The 16,500-nt window shown below is 39.7% G+C and overlaps 1 protein-coding gene across 11 annotated transcripts in view; it reads right to left on the bottom strand.

Moving 5' to 3' along the window:
* Positions 1–16,500, bottom strand: part of actr3b (actin related protein 3B) — a 52,247-nt gene that overhangs the window by 27,925 nt on the left and 7,822 nt on the right. For 8 of the 11 annotated variants that reach the window (XM_035530915.1, XM_035530908.1, XM_035530912.1 and 5 more), the window contains one exon: positions 12,761–12,886. The exons of 1 other annotated variant lie outside the window; for it this stretch is intronic. In XM_035530915.1, coding sequence (XP_035386808.1) covers positions 12,761–12,886 — 126 coding nt within the window. Of the gene's footprint in view, positions 1–11,472; positions 12,466–12,760; positions 12,887–16,500 lie in introns of those variants that run through there. 2 more of the 11 variants (XM_035530914.1, XM_035530913.1) reach the window with 2 other exon arrangements.

Genomic DNA, 16,500 nt, shown 5'->3' with positions numbered 1-16,500 from the left:
AGCTGGGCACTCTTCCTTTAACCAATTAAGATATATGGACAGCAGAGGAGTCCCTTAGACAGCACTGCTGTTCTGCTGTTCTGATTAGTAAACACGGACCCGTGTGTCGTCCTTTGCAAAGGAAACTGGATCATTGTGGCGTAAACGAAGTTTGGAGAGGGCATCTTCAGGTCTTTGTGCTGGCGGCCTAATTGTTTCATTTGCAGCAGAAGTGTGTCGTGTCTTAGAGGTGCCGTGTGTGCAGGTGTTTAATAAGACTCCAGCCATTTGACAGCACACACTGAGCAGTGAGCTCACTCATTCAATTAAGATACCAAAGAATGGACACCACCTGAGACTACTGTAAACTTTTTTGTTGGACACTAGTGCTGAGCTCTCTATTTCAAGTTTCATCGAGCTGTTTAGAATGTTTAATGGCTGCAATAAAGGTGCAATTTAAATGTTTAAAACATTACAAAATTATCTATTCTGTAAGTCTGTTGTTTTCCTGACATCTGAAAACTTCCCCCTTCGCACCCACCTTTGACTTCACAAATTTGATTGAATGGTTTTATTGTTTGAGCAAAAAATCCATTTTGGGTCTTGTGAATAGTATCATGTTTTGGGAAAATGCATTTTGAGACCTCATTACTGATTTCATCAGTGTCATCACATTTATTTGTGAGACAATTTGAAAGCAATCTCGAGTGTCCTTTTGGGCAAATGACCATCTAAGTAATTGAAATGATGCCCCTGTTTCTGTAGTTTAATGGCACTTAACATTTACATTCTGCCGGCTGTGCTTTAACATGGGTCAAAGCAGAGTGCCACGGCGCCCTGAGAGGACAAAGAGCTTCCTGTTTGGTTAATGCAGCATCATGTAATTAAATATGCCTGCACAGGATTCTTGTCTGTTTAGTATTTGCAATTCTAATGAGCTTTTGTCATGCTGCGAAAGACAGCATTGTGTTTTTTTCCAACTTGCTTTGTGACACAGAAACAAAATGATCACAGGTAAAGTTTCACTTGGAAGAGCTTAAAACTAAAAAAGTGAAATTTTCTCATTAGCAAAACAAAAAAACAAAACAAAAACAAAAAAAACAAAAAAACAAATAACACTTTTGTTTTGGGAAGAACGTATGATGTGGAATAAAACCATGATGTTATGCCTGACGAGGTCTGAGACAAATAACATGATCACGAAAATCAATTTGTTTGTCATCATTATCAAATAACTCACTGCAACACATTGCATTTCAATTGAATTCCCCACCAGTTGTCAGTTTTTAATTTAGCTGAATTTATATTTTTGCCTAAAAATATGTACATTGAATGTATCATTTTCAAGGAGAAAGAGGAGTTGCACAGACAATAGAGCAAACCCTTCATTGGAATAATGAATAGCAAACAGAATTCATGAATAAAAATGCATAGTCACTTTTGCCCTGTCACATCTGCGGAGATTTGCATATCCCTCTCCCGCTGCCAAATATTTAGCCCTCTGAGAGCCTCCACGCCAGCACACCTCAGCACGGGGCTCTGCGCTCAGGATGCCACAGTCAAGTGTTTAGCTGGTCACTACACTTCACCCAACCGGGAAGGCAGAGCTAACAACAGACCAGCCATTTCGCAAACACTCAAGCATCTGCCATGAAACTACTGCTGGGTTGGTTTTTGTTTGCACATGAAAGTCCTGACAAGCTGATGGTATAGTGGTGGTGGTGTTATATCTGTTTCTTTGAGAGTTTGCTTGTTTTGTTTAGTTTTTTGTTGTTTAAAGTTGAAAGATGGAGAACTTTCTCTTCCTTCTAGGCAATCTGTGACTCAAGGAAACTAAAATGATAAAGTACGCTAAAGTTTTGAGATAATTAGGTCAGAACTGTGATATGGCTGAAATGTTTACACAATTCCTGGTAACTGATCTCACCTGAAGCTGTTGTTTTGGAAATAGTGGGTTTTCTAAAAGTGCTATAATTTAGCATACTGAAACCAGCTTAGTGGTTATGGTACTTGACTAGTGAGCAGAAGATTGTCAGTTCAAGTCCCAGCACTGTTGTTTCCTTGTGCAAAACCCTCAACCCTCAGTTATGCAAGTTGTGTTCAGTCATAACTGTTGGTTCAGGTAAAAGTGCCAAATAAATGGAATGTATTTGAACTGACAGGCTTGTATCAAATATAGGGGCATGCTTCTGGCACAAAATTATATTTCAGAACTGATTTTCTATGTTTATTTAGTTTCTGAAAGCTGAATTAACAATTTATTATCAAGTAATATTGCAATCCAAATTAAAATAAAATTATGTACACTATACGGCCAAAAATATTACACCAATTTGATATTATTGGGCATCCCATCCCCAAACCATGGACATGAATATGGAATTGGTCACCTGTTTGTGGCTATAAACAGCCTCCGCTCTGCTTCCAAGGCTTTCCACAAGAGTATAGAGTGAGGTCAAACACTGGTGTCCAACAGGGATGACACTATGGCTCTGGGTAGACTACTGGAGTTCCTCTGCACCAAATATTCAAACCATTCAAACCTCACTTTGTGCACAGTCACCTGGAACAGGATGGCACCTTCCACAAAATTGTCTAAAAAACCTTAACATGCTGTGATATTACCATTACCTTCCACTGGACCCTGTCCCAAACTTTGAAAAACAGCCCCAAACAACTTTTCTTCCTTCACCAAACTTTACTGTTGGCATTCTGCATTCCTCCAGTGGGTGGAGTTCTCCTGGCATCCGCTAATCTACGATTAATCCATTAGACAGACAGCGAAACATAATTCATCACTCCAGAGAACGTCCTGTGGCAGCATGTGTTACACTTAGAAATAGTGGGTTTTCTAACTCCAGCCAGCACTTGGCATTGCACATGGTGATCTCAGGCTTGTGTGCAACCTCTTGGCCGTGGAAACCCATGTCGTGAATCCCCTGATGCACAGTTCTTGTGCTGATGTTGGAACTTGGTTTTGGAGTGATGCAGAAGAGACAGGCCCTGTTACATGCTACATGCCGAAGTGCTCGGGAGCTCTGCTCAGTGGGTTTGCATGGTGGACTGCTTTTTCGCTGAGCTGTTTTTGTTCTGAAACACATCTATTTGACAGTAACGGCTCTTATGGAAGATACAACAGGGCAGACATTTTACAAACTAATTTGTAGGCAGAGGAGGCATTATACGCCACGTTTAAAGTCACCGAGCTCTTTGTTACAACCTATTCTATTGCCAATATTTGTCTTTGGAGATTGCATGATTTTACATAGCTGTTAGCAAGGGGTGTGCTGAAATACCTGAACTCTAATAAGGAGGGGTGTCCACATACTTTCGGTTATAGTGTATATTGAACATTAATCTTAAATTTATATATCGAACATGACATTATGTAAGACTAATTGCTTATTTTATTATGTGCAAAAGTAACGCTGGGCCCGCGGATTGCATGCACACATAATCTGTTTCATGTAGTAAGTGCAGGCAACTCTATAGAAAAATTCAGCCCCAATAAATACTCTGTTTATAGAGCTGGATATTTTTGGAATACCATTCAGATTGGCCTGCCCCAAGAAGCAGGGCACACTGACCATGCTCAAACAAACATTAACAGTAAACTTTAGAATAGCTAAAAAATACACTGACAAGCCAAATGGAATGGTGCACATTGGCATTTGGTATTTTTAAAGTATTGTAGGCAACGCAGTGTATATCCTGAAGTAGAAGCATGAAAATACAATTTTTTGGTGAAAATGAACAGCTATTTATTCTAAGAATAGGTTTTGGAAAGACTCACACACAGCAGACGAAGTGGATGATATGTAGAAAAAGCCAACTAAAGGGTAACTACTCCATGAGGAGTGCAGACACATTACTACACTCCACATACACACAGATCACTTATTTAACAACTATTCACAATATGCTTATTTAACTAAAAGTCTCGGGGAGGCGCACGGCCAACTCTCTACAGTTCACTGGTGGATGCCACAATATGTCTGACAGGGTCAGTAAATGAAGGCCCTCAGCATTGTGACGGTCCCACACGGCTCTCACGGGCTGCCTCGGGTGGAGGCACAAAGATCGTATGACTTTGGTGCATTATTAATTATGCGAGGATTTTTTAAAATTTAGTTTTACTGTTTTTTACAAATCTATAACTGGATTTAAACATATTTTATTCATTTCACCCCTGTTTTAGTTGTGTTTAGACTTTACTTTAATTTACTTTAATTTACGAAGCTGTCACGGTAGGCCGGTCATTCTACAGGAGGGACACGCCCCCCACTCACACGCATCGTACCCGCCACGGTCCCGGTCACCTGCCTGTTAGACCACGCACACCTGTCCCTCAGTTCTCCAAGGTTTTCTCTTATATAAGCCCACAGGTTCGCTCGTTGCCTGCCAGCCTGCACCGACCCGCCTTCGGTATCTGGGCTGCACGAACCACTTTACTACTCGAGTCCTCTTTCTTGCTTTTCTTTTATTTTCTTGCAACTCCTTTATTTTAGCGCCTGACGCAGTTGTTACGCAGAATAAAGCTTCTTTAAACTTTTTGTTCACCTCTAGAGCTATCAGCAAATACTTAGCATCAAAGTTTCATAGGCAGCACTGGTTTGACTGGGATAAGACCATTATTTGTGGTGGAGGAAATTTTGACTACAGCCAATGAATATTCATCAACAAATGAATATAAATTAGTTATGTGCTGAGGTGATCTATAGCATGACACTGATGTATCACATACTGCACTGGTAGTCAATTACAAGCCAGTGCAATAACACTAGAGAGGGAGGTTGAAAACACTTAAGTGGCCTGATATTTAATAAATCAAACCTTATGACATTGAGATTCAGTAGAAAGTTGTTTTCATATATCTTTGAACTAAATATATTGAAGATAAAAGCATTATTGTAGTGATTACATGTCCCATCATTAAAAAAGCTTTTGTATCTTTTATTCATCTCATGGAAACACACACGCACACACACACACACACACACACACACACACACTGCAGTCCTACAGAAGTGCAGTAAGACAGATCACTTTCATGGCGCTGACACATGGGCTTGTTTGACTTGCCCTCTACCAGCCCGAGAAAACACATTTCCGAAGTCAAACACGGACCATTTAACAAAAGACGGCATGGAGCCAGTGACCCTTTATTAAGCTCCATTCATGAGAACTGAGAAGTCTGCAGAACTGCAGATGAATTATGTCCTGCATATATAACATATATAATGTGCGGTGGAGTATGCATGTCTCACATCATCTGTGCTTCAGTGGACTTAAAGCCTGAGTTACAGGCTGTTGGAGTGATTTAGATTCTCGTCGGACACTGGAAAAACACCCAAGAGGAAACCTTGCAAATATTTGACCAACAGACTGTTCCCCGGGCTCTGTTTACTGTGTTTTGTACGTCATCCAGAGGTAAACGTGAAGAGAACTGAACGACCAACTCAGGAATGGCTTCACAGAAGTTTTTTTTTCTTTTTTACAGATACATCTGTCACACATGTAGTGCGTGAAAAAGTATAAGAAATCTATAAGCATAGAAGCTATAAGGAAACTTTTGAAGTTAAATATTACAGCTAAAGACTATCATTCTTTCTTTGATAATGGGACTCAGGGATTTTATTTTATAGAATGAAATACGGAGGTTTCTTCATTGCAGAAACTGCCCAATGTTAAATGCAGTCTATCACACAGTAAAAATTCAGTGACAGTGGTTTAGCCGTTAAAATGACTTTCCATCTTGGACTAGTGCATCACCGGTGCATTAAAAACAGGTTTTGTGGATGGAATGAATAATGCACCATGGAGCTATGGGCAAATTAGATAAATAACAATAATTACATCAGACCTGCAGCTACAGATGTGGACATGCAATTCGGAAAGACAAACCTTTTAAAGGAACATTTATATTTTCAAAGGGAGGTTGTGTGTATTTGCATGAGAGAGTGAGTGTGAGAGAGAGATGGGGTATGGGGGGCTGAATTTCATGCTACAACACATTTCATTTAGTAACGGGGAGAGAAATAACATAACATTACTCACAAAATCTTTGTGCAAACTGTGTGATGAAAGCAAAAACACATTGTGTATCGGAGGTACACAGCAGAGAGATCACCACACCTTATCTAAAATGCAAAAATGTCATTCATTAAGTATTCATTTTAGTGTTATACTGCAGACACAATCATTTAAATTTAAATAGAATAATGGCACTCGATTTTTGGAATATTTCGATATGTTCACACTAACTCCAGCTAACAGACCAGAACCCAGCAGTCTTGCCTCCATGGTGTGTAAAATTAGAAAGTCCAGCTCACTAACTGAGAGCACTGTGGTAAAAGCAACACCCATGAGAGGACCAGATTGTGTTATAAACTACTCATCCACAGTATCCGTACAAATACTGCCTCTCCATGACAAAGGACCGGAGGATTCATGCTGTACCTGGCTATTGATCATCATGTTACACTTGTTCAAATTTATGACACGTTAGTGTGTTCTCAAGACTATTGGAAATAAATTTTAAAGATAATAATCATTTAAGAGCCACAGCCTCTTGATATGTCAGACTTTATCCCACAAGATGATGGTACACTGTCTAGAATCAATGGCTCTTTTATGAACACACATACAGTAATATCATCTGAGATGAGATGATGTGTCAAGAAAGATGTTCCTCTTTCTCTCTCTCATTGAGTTTAGCTCAGGAATTGAATTTTGCCCAAAGGTGAGTCTGCAAATAGGACTCACGAGCTGTCTCCTAGAGCTCTCGTTCGAATAAAAGGCACCGAGAGCTAAATAGAGATGAAGAGAGAGAGAGAAAGAGTGAAAGGCGGTACAAGAGCTTGCAGATCAGAGCCAGCGCTTCGAGACTATAATTGAGCCACAACAGGAGGTGGCGACTTTCAGGTAGAGGAGGATCCTGCATGATTCAGACTGGTCTTACGAGTGAGACCTCAGAGACAGCGCTGCCTCACTGTGGGACTCTGGGAAATATTAATGGTTAAATAAGGTTTTCTGTCAAACAGCAGTTCATGGAGTGTGTGTGTGTGTGTGTGTGTGTGTGTGTGTGTGTGTGTGTGTGTGTGTGTGTGTGTGTGTGTGTGTGTGTGAGAGAGAGAGCAAGAGAGAGATCGAGAGAGAGAGAGAGCGAGAGAAAAAAATACAACAAATTCAGACACGTCTCCAATACCAGAACACTGACAAGCTGTTTTGAAGAGAATATCAGATGTCTCTTTGCTAGCAAGACAGTGTCTCTGCTTTTCTGTGGCATCCACCTTCAGCCAGAGTGCTCCAAAATTACCATGGTGACAAGGGTATAATAATAATAATAATAATAATAATAATAATAATAATAATAATAACAGCAATCATAGTAATAATAATAACAATAATAATAATAGTAATAATAATAACAGTAATAATAATAATAGTAATAATAATGATAATAACAACAATAATAATGATAATAATAATAATAATAACAGTAATAATAGTAATAATAATAATAGGAATAATAACAACAACAACAACAATAATAATAATAATAATAATAATAATAATAATAATAATAATAATAATAATAATACATCCCAAATCTCACAATGGTTTTAACCTCTGGGTTTCTCCATGTGAACTGTGTCTCTGGCTGATTCAGAACCAGACAAACCAACATGTTCTAACCAACATGAACTACAAGGCCACTCACTTGGTACACAATATTTATAACAAAGGAAACAGCAAAGAAAAATCGCTAACAATAGCCAAAGCTCTGGCAACTGGTGTGGGTGCTGTTGTTATCAGTTACAGAAAAATAAAAAGTTAATGGGGCAAAATGTGAGTATGATTTAAAAGTCTTTATCACTGCAGATGTTCTGAAGAGAGGACTGAGCAGGACAGCAACCTACCGACCAGCGCGTCTGTGACGTCCCCCTCTAGAAGCCTTTGTTATTTGAATAATGCCAGCCTTGCACAAGGTCCAAGCCAAACCTGCCACTAAAGTCTGACATCGAGAGTCGAATGACCATCTCTTGAATACAGATTAACCCTCGATGTGAACTAAATTAGAGTAAATATGGACACTTAATCAAAAATCATAATAGGAACAGGTTTAGTCATCCTTCAGTTCTGAAAACAACTATGACTGAAAAACAGAGGAGAGAGAGAGAGAGAGCGAGAGAGAGAGAGAGAGAGAGTGAGAGAGAGAGAGAGAGAGAGAGAGAGAGAGAGAGAGAGAGAGAGAGAGAGAGAGAGAGAGAGAGAGGACAGTAAGGCAGGAGAGTTATACTCAGAAACAGGAAGAACACATCAGTATCACATGAAAGGTCAGGAGCTGTAAAGTGAGTGTATTCACGTTGTCTTCAAACAGCAGAGTTTTAATCTCTTGAAGTTGTACCTTCAATACTTCTATATTTGTGTTCACCTAATACATAAATAATGCAAATTTAAGAAGAAAACAGATTATTTGGCTTCACTAAGATAAAGTCTATACATCTTCTCAAACTCTATATGAACATGAACTAAAATTAATAAATTAACAATTTAAATAGAATTTGATACCTTTGCATTTTTCTCCAATAAGAATATATTATTAGTATTAAATTTTCAAATCCATATAAGATGTTCATGTGCGTATTTAGGCTCTACCCCAGTTCTGATAAACTATTATCTCTGTTACAAATATAAACTAATCTTTGTTTATTTAATATTCTGTCATTTATAATAGAGAAGGAACTATTGCATGTACACTATCATCACATTCAACATTCACTGCTTCTGGACATGTTTTGGGTCTTGTGCAAAGTGGTCTCAGAAAAAAAACCTTTAAACTTGAAACTAAAGGCAAAAAGTCAAAACTGATACAAAAAAAGTCAACTGTTTATGACTTCACCTGAGAACGTCTCCCCATATGCATGTTATTAGTTTGTTTATATATATATATATTACCCTAGTACCCTATGTGTGGGTGTGTATGTGTGTGTGTGTGTGAGTGAGTGTGTGAGTGTGTGTGAGTGAGTGAGTGTGTGTGTGTGTGTGTGTGTGTGTATGTGTGAGTGTGTGTGTGTGTGTGTGTGTATGTGTGAGTGTGTGTGAGTGAGTGTGTGCGTGTGTGTGTGTGTGTGTGAGTGTGTGTGCGAGTGAGTGTGTGTGTGAGTGTGTGTGTGTGTGTGAGTGTGTGTGTGTGTGTGTGTGTGTGTGTGTGTGTGTGTGTGTGTGTGTGTGCAAAATATAATTACAATATATGAAAGCAGGCATACTAATGTAAACATTTAATATAACTTTTACAATAACCAACCTGTATGATCTCATGGCAAAATGTATTTTTACAGACCTTTTACAATTGAGTCATAATATGAACACTGTTGGAGCTTCTCTTTGCTCATACGTTTGATAACATACACACCTGAACAGTACTGACTGGAGTTAACTGGAGTTGAATCAGCCCTGCTGGCGCAATATTAGTAAGTCAAGGGAACTGTAAGAAAGACGTTTTGTTTCATGACCTCACAACTGTCAAGGTGACGACAAGAGTTTTGAATGTCAGGGAATTTCCAAACACAGACGAAAATACGAAGCTTGTCGGATGAGACAGAGAACATGTTTACTACAAAGCCTGTCATGTTAACCTACTACTATGAGACAAATTAACACCCTGAATGACTGAAAACCTGCAAAGAACGTCACTGCTTCAACACAACTGCACTTCCATTGGGCCGTTATGGCTGGCACCCCATTCCTGGATCCTCTGTCCACTTGAACCATCCCTTACATCTCAAGTCATGCTCAGTGCACAAACAGAACTTATCAGAAACGTTTATTCCTCCTGTCTGACTGACGATCACAATGGCAACACAAAGTTCCTTCATTCCTCTGTAGACAGATTGATTAACCCTCTTAACACTCCGACCTAAATCTTCTTTATCAATAATTGCAATGGGTTGCATGCAGAGATGTAAAACGCTATATGAGCCTTTCTTCCTTTTGCCCACTGATATCTTTAAGCGAGTATTAAACTCATATTCCGCTGATGCCCTGATTAATATACATAATCTAATATTCAATATGCCATTTAGTCACACAGTCTCAAAACAACTATTCTCAGGCCTCTAAGAAAAGCAATCTTGACTTCTCAGTACTTGGGAATGACACTGCAATCATTTAACTTCGCTAAACATTTAACTTCTTGGGAAATAATAAGTTAGTTTCCTTTCAGTTGAATGACTGCCTGTGATTTGAGAGTTAACACCGACTCAGGTAGCCTGTCCGTCTCTGTCAGGTCGGCGTCTCTGGTGTCATGCTAGACTGGTTGGAGACCACTTAAGCCTCACTGAGTACTCATCTCAGCCCTGTGCAGTACTCTGTGTAGTACCCTGTGCAGTACTCTGTGTAGTATCCTGTGCTTTACTCTGTGTAGTATCCTGTGCTTTACTCTGTGTAGTATCCTGTGCTTTACTCTGTGTAGTATCCTATGCAGTACTCTGTGTAGTACCCTGTGCAGTACTCTGTGTAGTACCCTGTGCAGTACTCTGTGTAGTACACTGTGCAGTACTCTGTGTAATACCCTGTGCAGTACTCTGTGTAGTACCCTGTGCAGTACTCTGTGTAGTACTCTGTGTAGTACCCTGTGCAGTACTCTGTGTAGTACTCTGTGTAGTATCCTGTGCAGTATTCTGTGTAGTACCCTGTGCAGTACTCTGTGTAGTATCCTGTGCAGTACTCTGTGTAGTACCCTGTGCAGTACTCTGTGTAGTACCCTGTGCAGTACTATGTGATGTGTCTTAAGGGCTGATCAGGGCTCTTCATTACTTATCCTACATCTGTTTGCCCTAACTAATATAATCAGTGGGTATAACATTGGATGACACCCAGGTATATGTGACCTTAACATCCGATGCCTGAGGTTTACAGAAGATATAACAAGATCTTCTGCTAACTGGAAATGAAACCCAGAGGGGAGATTTAGTTATTATCATTATTTATTATTAGAAAGATCAATTATTTCTTAGCACCTCTGTAATATCTCTGAGGTCCATGATATTCTCCTTAGTGCAAGTGGGGAATTAAGAATTAAGGCAAATCTGAAGTCAAAAGGGGCTTCAACCTGGTACTAGCAGGATGTAGTGGATAAAATGGCCAGTAAGTGTATGTTCTTTTTAGGTCTTCTATTAGGAATCTACGAGTATTTACAAAGCTCTGGCTGAAGGTGGAATATGCATTTAGTTATTATGACTCCTGGGAGGTCGCAGCTCAGTGCATTCAAAAACATTTTAACATGCACACATTTAAAACCTCATGGAATTATGACTTTCTGCATATAACTTTCATTTTAGACTTAACTGTAAAACACGTTACCCAACTGCACTTTTATTCATTTCACTCTAAAGCTCTTTTTCCTATTGTATTTTATCGTTGTAATATAAAACCTCTTTTAAAAATGTGCTACACAAATAATACAAATATAGTACATTTGATCTTTTTAGGCTTTTTAATAGGACAGAATTATAAGCGCGAGGCACAGCAGAGAGTTAAATTCACATCTTTTCTTTGTTACATCAACTCTAAAAATTTGGTGAACCTTCAGATCATTTCTCCATTGATTCAAGTCTAAGGTTTTATCTGTAAAACATTTCCTAAGTTTCCAGACTTCCTTCCAGGTAACCCTCTAGACACAATTTTATCCTAGCTGATGACAATCAGATGTCTCATTTCCGTTATCTATTTTTTAAAAAAAGCCTGACTTCCCCTCTCTATCAGTCTCTCTCAAGCACAGAAGGAGACAGAGCAGATTCAGGGTTCTGTCCTTTGTAATCATTCTATGTAAGGTTCAAACATCCGCTATGTGTGCTAGAAATGGCTTCATGCCGTGTTAAACTCTGAATCAGATGGGCCACTTAACCAGAGTTGGAGTGTCTCCTCTGAAACTCTTTCACCATGAGGCACCTCCTGCAAGCTGTCTGGGACTTTCTGAAACTCCAGACACTTCATATATTCAACTATTAAGGCACTGTTCAATGTTCTAAATTACTTTTATCAAGATTTGTCTATTTATGATTATTTGGTGTCAGCACTGGCATCTTATCAGAAGCTCAGTCTGATTGACACATCTGATTGACATATCTGTGCAACTGTATTTATTTATTTATTTTTCCATTTTAAATGTAGGAATTACACACACACACCGTGCCCACACAATTACTATTACACAATTACACAATTTCTACCCAGCCGGATGTAAAGAGAGGAGCTGATCAGATCCCCAGTCTGTACTGCTATGATATGAAGCCATTTTAGCTGAAATACGTTGCATCTCCAGGTACTGTTTCTGCTCCAGTCCTGTACTTTGCTCACGTCTTGGCGCAGCTTTTTCTGAACACCCTCTCGCCCATGACATCAGAAGTCTGGGCATGGATTTGTGTGGCTATGCTGTATAGCAGTGTGTAGCAGAACAGCTGTGTGTGAAAAGGTTTGTGCCTGAGAGAAAGGAACTGAGCATTGTAAACTGATTTCAATAATAAGCTCTCCTTCTTAAAAGCTAGAGATTGTCAAAAATGCTAATAAAAATATTAAAGTTAAAGTGTGCGCACTAACATGAACAACAAATGAAGAACTTGAAGCCAAGACAGCATAGCGCACAGCCATTAGCAGGCCTCTACATTTCATCCACTGCTTAAAATGTTGGCATGCAAGCCCCGCGTTTCCATGCTGTTCAGCGTTTGGGGGCTGACATACGGCTTTGGATTTCCATTCCACACACCCAAACACTAACCTTTATCCTGCCTCCACTGAGTTCTTCACTCAGCTGGAGTCTAGAGTCAACCACACGCTTCAGGTCCCTCTGCAGATGACGCCCAAAGTCCCTGAACATGGTGGATCCTCCAGAAAGCACTATATTCTAACACACACACACAGGATAACAGTAAGTGCTGTACACATAACATTAAACCAGTGAACTGTATCAGTCCTCGGTTATGAAGACAAGCAAAACACACAACTAGTTAGCAATTAGAGAGTGACCAGGCTTCCCCCTTTAAAATACCATTTGCAGTTTGTTTATAAGCTCCATTATATTCAATGAGTATGTATCAAGTAGCCATACAGTTCTTTCAGTGCTAGACGTGAGATACTTCTCTTGAATACATGTATGATGTTACCCAAGTTTAAGTGCCTTTTCACACATACATCATATTTACAACATCCCAAATACATCATCCCAAGTGCCTTCCGTCTTTCTCTAAAAGTCCAGTTTTCTAAAACTAATTGCACTTCAGACAAGTGACCAACATGGGTGAGTGTCTGAACATCTGAGAACAGATCATTTCTGATTCAAACTCCCTTCTGTGGATATCAGATGATCTCACTGTGGATCTCTATAGGAATTTGTCCCAGTCAACATATGTGACCTCTGAAAAGGTCAAAAGAAAGGTCTTGTTCCATTTTACCCTTCTGATCCATCTTTCTCCGATCCAGCCTGGAACCCATTAAAACGGCATACATTTGGGATTCGGACATACGGTCATGTCATGCAGTCATGGGAAGTGCAGAACATGTTTGCCACCGGAGAAGAGGCTTTGAAGCATGTAGTGTCTGCTGTCTTTCTTCTGGTATGGAAGTTTCAGTTCTCCTATAACTGACAATAAAATATCCAATAAAGTACGAAATTTAAAAAATGTTTTGCTTGTACATCCCCTGCTTCTAATATTATCATAAACTGAACTGTCTACACATCTCATCACAGCACGTTAAGTGAAGACTCTGAAAGCAAATGACACTGACCTGTACAAATGCCAGAGCAACCTCTGCAGAAGAACCTCTCCAGAGGAACTGCCCCAGAACAACCACCCCAAAGAAGTGCCCCTAGAAGAACTGTCCCCCAAGAGGAACCCCCCAGAAGAAAGGGATGCCTTCTGACTTTCATGACAATGTAATTCACTCTTTCCCTCATTCCAGCTGGGAGGTCAGCACAAATTATACAATTTTAAATGAAATAAAAATAGAAGAAATACCATTTGTTGTTCATCCTGGTGAAGTTGATTATTAACTCTGTAAGTGAATGACATTTTTCAGCCTCTTTCATGCTGTAATTCACAAAAGTTTTACCTGAAAGCTTTTTAAGTGGTAGACTATTTATGTTAGGACACAGAGCCATCCTCAGAAATGTCATCTTGTCATAAAAACTACTGTCATAAAAACACTGCCACTTTCAGTATCAGTTCACCCCTCTAAAAATGAAAGAAAGTAAATCTTAGACAAACAGATTATTAAATACAATATTTCACGTTTGTGATTTTTTTCCCAAACCCTTTTGCTAACAGTGAGAACTATGTGAGAACTAAGCGTGACTGAACATGACCAGTACGGGGCTAGAATATCATTAGCGGGTAGGTACAGGTGGAGCTGAGCTCCACACGGCCAGGTAGAGTCAGCTATCACCTCATTTTCAAAGCTCAATCTTTAACATTCCCGACAAGCTGAGTGGTTCGGAATAATGTTATGTAGCCACAGCCGCTGGAAAACGTGAAGCTGTGTTTAAAAATGCAGTAGACATGGATAATCGCTCACCCCAGATCTCCTGCACCTCTATTAGATGAGGAGATTACAGGACTTTACAGGGGATGGAGAAGGATGTTACAGGAGGTGGAGAAGGACGTTAACAGGAGGTGGAGAAGGACATTATAGGGGATGGAGAAGGACATTAACAGGAGATAAGGAGAGACGTTAAAGGAGAAGGAGAAGGACGTTACAGGAGATGGAGAAGGATGTTAACAGGAGGTGGAGAAGGACGTTACAGGAGATGGAGAAGGACGTTAACAGGAGATGGAGAAGGACGTTAACAGGAGGTGGAGAAGGATGTTAACAGGAGGTGGAGAAGGATGTTACAGGAGATGGAGAAGGACGTTAACAGGAGGTGGAGAAGGATGTTACAGGAGATGGAGAAGGATGTTAACAGGAGGTGGAGAAGGATGTTACAGGAGGTGGAGAAGGACGTTTCATGGTGATGGAGAAGGACATTAACAGGAGGTGGAGAAGGACGTTAACAGGAGGTGGAGAAGGACGTTAACAGGAGGTGGAGAAGGACGTTAACAGGAGGTGGAGAAGGACATTTCATGGTGATGGAGGTGGAGGTGGAGAAAGACTTTTATGGTGATTCATTGCACATAAGAAACTGTTCATTCCTTCAATATACTTTGAGCTTCAGCATCTAGGATTCTACTCCTACTATTACCACACACACCTACTTGCCTTACACACACACACACACACACACACACACACACACACACACACACACACACACACATATATATATCTCAGCACTGCTGAGACATCTAGACACCTTCAGTAGAGACAGCGAGCATCTGTCAGTGCTGGAGAACGATGTTCAGTGTTTCCACTGTTGTTGTTTTCAGAGTCCGTCTGTTCCGTTTTGACGTGCTGACTGTGCTCACGTCACATGGTTGTATTTTCTCAGTGATAAGATGATGCTTATTTCATCTAATTATCATTTAACAAAATAACTGTTTTTGTGGAGGTACTGTTTGCTTTGTTTGCCCAGACAGGCTAAATACCTCTAGATTCAAAACACAGTGCACACTCAGACGCAGTGAATGCTGTATCTGCAAGTCTCACAGCTCAGCTAATACAAGTAAATGTCAACATTTAGATTTCTGTTGACGCCACAGAGGAAATGACTTGGTTGCCTTCCAAATGAACGTTAAGTCATTAGCATTGCAACAATCTGTAATAATTCACTAAGTGAATTACAACATGAAATTTAGAGACTGTGTGGAAAACCAGAATCAACAGCAATGTCCTTCACTAAGGTTTTTTTTGAGAAGGTCACAGATAATCAACCTGACGAGAGGTCCCAGCTGAGTCAGACATTTGTTTAAAATTAAACTTACTGTGGGTCCCAGTGAGTAACAAACCACAGACCAGGAAAAAGCAGGTTTGGAACATTCATACTCTCATTATATAGGCTGCGCTCCTGTATATGAGCCATGTTCACAGGTGGGGCAGGTAGGAAGTGTGTGTGTGTGTGTGTGTGTGTGTGTGTGTGTGTGTGTGTGTGTATGTGTGTGTGTGTGTGTGTGTGTGTGTGTATATATATATATATATATATATATATATATATATATATAATTTATAGATTTTAATTGCATTGTGGAAGTAAGTTCTGCCAATCACGTACTTAACAGTCCAGTAGTTTGAGCTTTTAACCATGATCTAGTGCTCTATCACTATCGGTCAGACCATTTGCTGGCAAAAGTTGCACTTTTAGCCGAGTGGATGAACACTGCCCCCTATTGGACAAACAAAAGAGAAGCCTAACAAAAGTTCTTTTTAAAGGGTCATTGGTCTTCTTAAACCCGTATTGAACCCTCGTAACTTTAAGCAACTTAAATAGCCTAAATTACCTTTACAAGCCGGTAATACAGGAGAGGCATTTCCGTCATGCAGAGCTCAGTAAGATTTAAGACTTGTTAATTAACACTGACAACATGAAAG

Source organism: Electrophorus electricus, chromosome 10 (assembly GCF_013358815.1).
Source record: "Electrophorus electricus isolate fEleEle1 chromosome 10, fEleEle1.pri, whole genome shotgun sequence".
Lineage (NCBI taxonomy): Eukaryota > Metazoa > Chordata > Actinopteri > Gymnotiformes > Gymnotidae > Electrophorus > Electrophorus electricus.
The sequence above is the reverse complement of the archived record's forward strand: the minus strand, read 5'-3'. Positions and strand labels throughout refer to the sequence as shown.